Source organism: Aegilops tauschii, chromosome 1 (assembly GCF_002575655.3).
Source record: "Aegilops tauschii subsp. strangulata cultivar AL8/78 chromosome 1, Aet v6.0, whole genome shotgun sequence".
NCBI lineage: Eukaryota > Viridiplantae > Streptophyta > Magnoliopsida > Poales > Poaceae > Aegilops > Aegilops tauschii.
In genome coordinates, this window is record NC_053035.3 from 357,649,961 (window position 1) to 357,656,002 (window position 6,042).

The 6,042-nt window shown below is 45.8% G+C and overlaps 1 protein-coding gene across 1 annotated transcript; it reads left to right on the top strand.

The window, feature by feature from the left end:
• Nucleotides 1-1,317: 1,317 nt before the first annotated feature.
• LOC120972703 (uncharacterized) lies at nt 1,318-4,791 on the top strand. Its single transcript, XM_040398192.3, has 4 exons — nt 1,318-1,382; nt 1,999-3,647; nt 3,738-3,949; nt 4,102-4,791. Exons 1-4 carry the CDS (start codon nt 1,318-1,320, stop codon nt 4,789-4,791), a joined length of 2,616 nt encoding a protein of 871 aa, XP_040254126.3.
• The last annotated feature ends 1,251 nt before the right edge of the window (nt 4,792-6,042 follow it).

Sequence of the window (6,042 nt, forward strand, 5' to 3'; positions counted from 1 at the left end):
TAAAACAGCGCTGTCAAGGGGGAGTGTTAGGAATCTAATAGTATTAGTATTTGGCTAATTAGGCCATTATCAGATTCCTTAGAATATTCTAACCGATGGTGTTGTCCAGACGCAGTAGATAGTGAACCATCGTCATGTCTTTTCAAACTGGCGTCATATCTTTTCGAAACGACGCGAACCTTGTAACTGGCATGTAAACACGACGGCTCAGGACATGTAAGTACCTGCAGTCACTATCAATGAAATCAATCCTTTCACTTCAATCTTTCTTGTTTCTCTTCGGCTACTACTACTTATTACAAGAAACGGAGCCAGGTCATGCTGCCATCCACGTGCAACTGCTAGTGCTAATTGAGTACTAGTACTACGTCAGTTTTTGTGCTGGAATAATCCGTTCGGGTCGGTCGTCTCTGCTGAATCGCCGAAGCTCCTACTCCGAACTACCATCAGTGCCCTCGTCTCCGTCGCCAAAAATTGCCTCAGCCTCACTCCGCGGCCTTCGTCAAGACATATCCAAGAGTTGTTGAGCCTCCGCATTGTCAAACCCGCCGACCTCGAGCTGCTGCATCCGCGCTTGACCCGGCCCTACACCGCTGGCCTGCCATCTTCCGCTCGAAGCGCTTGCTGCCTCCGCGGCTGAAACGAGCAGCGCCACCGGTTTGCCGTGGTTTGCTTCGTGCTGGACTCACCTCACCTCGCGGGCCCTCTTCCACGTCGGCCTCGCTGAACCGGCCACGGCCGTGCCTCTCTAACCCGCCGCGGTGGTTAAGCCGGCCTGCCTCTGTTTTCGCGGTGGTTTGCACCTCGCGCCGTTGTCGAACCGCCATGGAGCGCCCTGATTCGCCATTGCCACGGCCTCGTCTGCGACGGCAAGCAGCCTCTGCTGCCGCAAAGTTACTGCCGCGGGTGCCGGGCCCCGCTCGGCGCCTCTCCTCCTGTGACGACCCAGTGCCCCACCGCTCATCACTGAAAGCGTCATCCCGTGACGACCCGGTGCCCTGCCGTCCGTTTCCTCGGGAGTGAATTGCAAAAAACCACCACATTTGAAGTTGAAGCATCCAATTACCACCACATTTCTAGCGCGTCCCAAAAATCCACCACTTTACTTGTAAATTTTCTCAATAAAAACAAATGACCGGTTTGCCGCAGTTAACCCGATTTCTGACAGGGCTGGCCCACCCGTCAGGTGCCACGTGGGCGAGGCCAGACGGCGAGTGGGTTGACGGCCGTTACGGCACGCGCGTGGTCAAAGCGGTCGCGGCTCTGACTGCTTGGCCCATTCTCCCCTCTTTCCCCCGTCTCTCTCTCTGTCCTGCGATGGCGGCGGCGGCTAAACCTACCGGCGGCGGCGGCGAGTCAGCAGGCGGCGGCTGGAGGCGATGGTGATGGGTTCTCGGAGGTGGACAACTGGTTCGGCAGCAGTAGCTTGCCGACGCAGCGGGCTCCTTCACCGGAGCGATCCCCTTCGCCCCCCTCGCCACCGGAGTGGGACATAGAGCGCCGTGCGGCAGCGGCCCTAGCACGCAAGATCAGGGCTTCAGGCGTGGGAGAAGGCCATCAGTGGGCTTCAGGGTTTGGCGGCGTGTGGTAAGATTTCTTCCCCCTCCACCCCTCTCTTCATTGGATTCATTGGAAATTTTAGGGTTGTTAGATTGCATATAAACCTATCATGTTACAGTACGGTTGTTAATGGGCTGTTAGATTTTAGAAAATTTTAGGGTTGTTAGATTTTAGGAGATTTTAGGGCAGTTTGATTTTAGTGCTTTGTTTACTGAAGATTAGTGTTTGTTTACTCAAGTGTTGTAGCTGATATAGTTAATATCTTTTCTGTACAACATGTTTCAGTAGGAAATATAGCTCTGGGTTTATGGTTTTATGCATGAATGCTTTGTTTAGTCCTTATTGACAGTGAAGATAGTGCTAATATCTTGTCTGAATAACATGTTACATTATTAAAACAGAATCAATGAAGCACTAATTCTCCTCAATTTTCTGTAGTTTGGATGATGAGATATGGGAAATAAGGTACCATTTTCAAGGGAGAGACAACTTGGAGAGGACCATTTCTCTGTCAGAAATTACTTATATAAACATGTTAGCACTGCTAGAGACTGAAGAGGGATATACTGAAACTGACTACATGTTCTATATGAAAGAAGAAGGAAAGGGGGCAGCAGGAATGCAGGTTATTGACAGTGAAGATAGTGTGGAAGAGATGCTAGACTATTATGCTGAGCAGAAGGTGCTCAACATAACTGTAATTAAGGCTAATGAGTCTAATCCAGGAGAGTTTAACATGTCAAATATTGTGGAGGAACAAGTGCCTATAAGTAATGTGGGGGATTCCAACATTATTTCTATAGATGAGGCAGGAGTATTGTTCCCTATTGTTGTTCAAGACACAGTTGAAGAGCTCTATGTTGTGCCTATTGCTGTTGTAGAGCCAAGTGAAGAGTCTGCATATATTAACACACAACAGAGCATGAATTTGAAGAAAGCAAAGGGCAAAGAGAAATTACAGGAAGATGTTGGCCCCTCTGATGATGAAGTGTTTGTTGATTTGAACTGCTGTGAGGACTGCTCTGAGGAGGAAGATGAAATCATTGAGAAGGAAGATGAAATCATTGAGGAGGAAGAGCATGACATAGGTAATGAGGAGGAAGATGAAATCATTGAGAAGCAGAAGCAGAAAAGGAAACAGAGAGAGGATCCTATGCATCACTTTGAAGGAGACACAGAAGTGGAAGAGATGTGTCCAGAGGCAGAGGACTCAGACACAGAACCTGAGACACCTCTTCCTCAAACATTCAAGAAAGTAGGCAAAGCAGGCCCCACTACAAGATCACACCATGAAGCTGACATTGAGGTAATTCCTGATTTCATTCCATCTGATGATTCTGCTTGTTTCACTGGGGACTATGGCATTAGTGATTCAGATGATGAGTCAGGTGTACCACTGCCCTGTGGAAGGAAGAGTCAAGCCAAGAGGGCCAGGACTAGGATCTGGTATGATGAGACCAAGCCAGATGCTCATGACCAACTTTGCTTGAGTATGTGCTTCACTGATGTGTATCAGTTTAGAAGAGCACTTAGGAATTTTCATATCAGAATCCTTAGAAATTTCCAGTACCATAGGAACTGCAAGGATAGGATCATTGTGCATTGCAAAGAAAGGGACAATGGGTGTCCTTTTTTCATGACTGCATCCACAATTGCTCATGAGAAGACATTCTGCATCAAGAAGATGAAGTTGTTGCACACTTGTGGTGCACATGGAGAAAAAACCAAAGTGACAGTTGACTGGATGGCCAGAACATGTGAGCAGCAACTGAGAGATAATCCAAGGGCTGGTGTTGATGCAATTTTAAAAAGAACAAAGACTAAGTATGGGCTGGAAGTGCCAAAGACCAAGGCCTACAGGGCAAGGTCATTGGCCATTGAAGTGGTGGAAGGTGACATGAAGGGACAATACACAAGGTTTAGGGATTATCTTCAAGCTGTGCTTGATACCAACCCTGGGAGCAGATGCATTGTGACTACCAGAGAGCTTGAGCTCCATCCTAGCCCAAATCCTAGGTTCCACTACATGTTCTACTGTCTGAATGCTTCAAAAGAAGGTTTCTTGAATGGGTGTAGGCCCTTTATAGGTATTATATGCATTCTAAATTACTCCAATTCATTGCACATATCTTGTACTTAATAATGCACTCATTTCACTACCCAATGCTTTAATACAGGTTTAGATGGTTGCTTTATCAAGCTTTCTACTGGGCAACAGATACTTGCTGCCACTGGTAGGGATGGGAATAACAACATATTCCCTATTGCAATTGGTATTGTTGATAAGGAGGACAAGGAAAGTTGGACTTGGTTTCTTAGCCAATTAAGAGCTTGCATTGGAGAGGGGAACAAGTGGGGCACATACACAATCATCTCTGATAGACAGAAGGTATATTTTTCATTTCACAATTGAATGAGCAATTTCTAGAAATAATAATTTGTTATACTTGCTGCCATTATGAAGTTATATGATTAATACTTGCTGCCATTATGAAGTTATATGATTAATACTTGCTGCCATCTATATAATGACTTAAACAGGGGCTGTTGAATGCAATTCAAGCTGTGTTCCCACACTCACCTCAAAGATATTGTCTTAGACATATCTATGCAAATTTCCAGTCAGCTGGCTTCAGGAGTGAGGAGTTGAAGAAGCATATGGACAATGCTGCATATTCATACACCAAGAATGGTTTTGAGGTTGCAATGAATGAACTGAGAAAGGAGGATGAAGATGCTTGGAAGTGGCTTTGTGATATCCCTAAAGAGACTTGGGCAAGGCATGCTATGGATCACACATGCAAGACAGACCTAGTAGTTAACAATCTTAGTGAAGTGTTTAACAAGATGATACTAGATGTGAGGAACAAGCCAATAAGGAGTTGTGTAGATGGATTCAGAACTAAGTTGATGGTTAAGTACCAAGCAGTTAGAGAGAAGACAGAGAAGAGTAAGTGGGAGATAACACCCACTTATATGGAGAAGTTGGAGGAGTCAAAGAAGTACTCAAGGCACTGCACTGCATACATGGCAGGTCCTGGTATTTGGCAAGTCACTAGTGGGGAGTCTACCTACCGTGTGAACCTTGATAAGTGGACTTGTGACTGCAAGAAGTGGGACCTATGTGGTTGGCCATGTAACCATGCCGTTTCTGCCATTACAAGAGTGAAGGGGCAGCCAGAAGACTATGTGCATGAGTTCTTCAAAAAACCATTGTATAAGGAAACATAAAAGCACATCATCTACCCTGTACCAGGGCCTGACTGTTGGCCTAGGACACCAACTACTGACATAGATCCACCAGTGTTCAAAGAGAAGAAGGGCAGAAAGCAAACAGCTAGGAGGAAGGGGCAATTTGAGGTCCCAACAAAGAAGGATACATCAAGGATGGCAACTATCACCTGTAGCAACTGCAAGATGCAGAAACATAGGTACACCTACTGCCCTCAGCCCCTGAAGCCTCATCTGCAGGCAAGAAAGGACAAGCACAAGGTATGGAATATGCACACTGTTGTCATTGTTTTCAACTTATTACCATGAAACTGGCACAAACAACTAGCCTCACCAGTTTTCATTGTTTTAATCATTTGATTCATCCTAATTGTTGGGCTATGATGTGTGCTTTCTTAGACAACCAGAACTCACTACCATGGAGCTGGGGGAAGTTCTACTGCTACTGCACAGCCTGCAACCAGTGCACCACCTGCTGCAACTACTAGGGTTAGAAGAACAACTGCTACTGGTCATTCCCAGCCTGCTACATCTACCAGGGGAAGAAAATCAACTGCTGCTTCTACTGGTCCTGCCCAGCCTGCTGCTTCTACAAGGCCAAGAAGAACAACTGCTGCTTCTACAAGGGCAAGCATCACCATTGATGCTTCTACTACTTCCCAGGCTTCCACAAGAGCTTCAGGTTCAAGCAATGCAGCCAGCAGGAGAGGTGGAAGGCCCTACATGGCACCTAGGGCTGCAACTACAATAGAGGGAGCAACAGTAGGGTCTAAAAGGAAGAGGTTCCAGAACACCAGGATGAGGGGTTACTTTTATGCCAGTGGCAACTAGTTAGTGCACAATTTGGCTGTTGTCTTTTGAACTGCCTGCCTTAAGTATTTCTAAATATCATAAACTATGCCTGAGAACTGCTATGTGTGAACTGCTATGTGTAATCAGTATTTAGCTTGAGAACTTGTTTGTGTTAACATGCTAAGTTTGAGAACTGTTATGGATGAGAACTTTTATGGTTGAGAACATGTTTGTGTCATCAACAATTTACTTGTTTGATTTTGGCCACCTTGAGCCCAAGCCTTGTTTCATTTTCTATTCTAAAAGATTTTGGCCACCTTGGATGTAACATGGCAGCATGGCAGCTACTATTTCTTTATGCTTTTGGTTGTAAAATGGCCAGTTACTATGGCCTTGTGCTTTTGGTTGAAAAACATGGCAGTAAGAAGTTGAAAAACATGGCAGTAAAAACATGGCCAG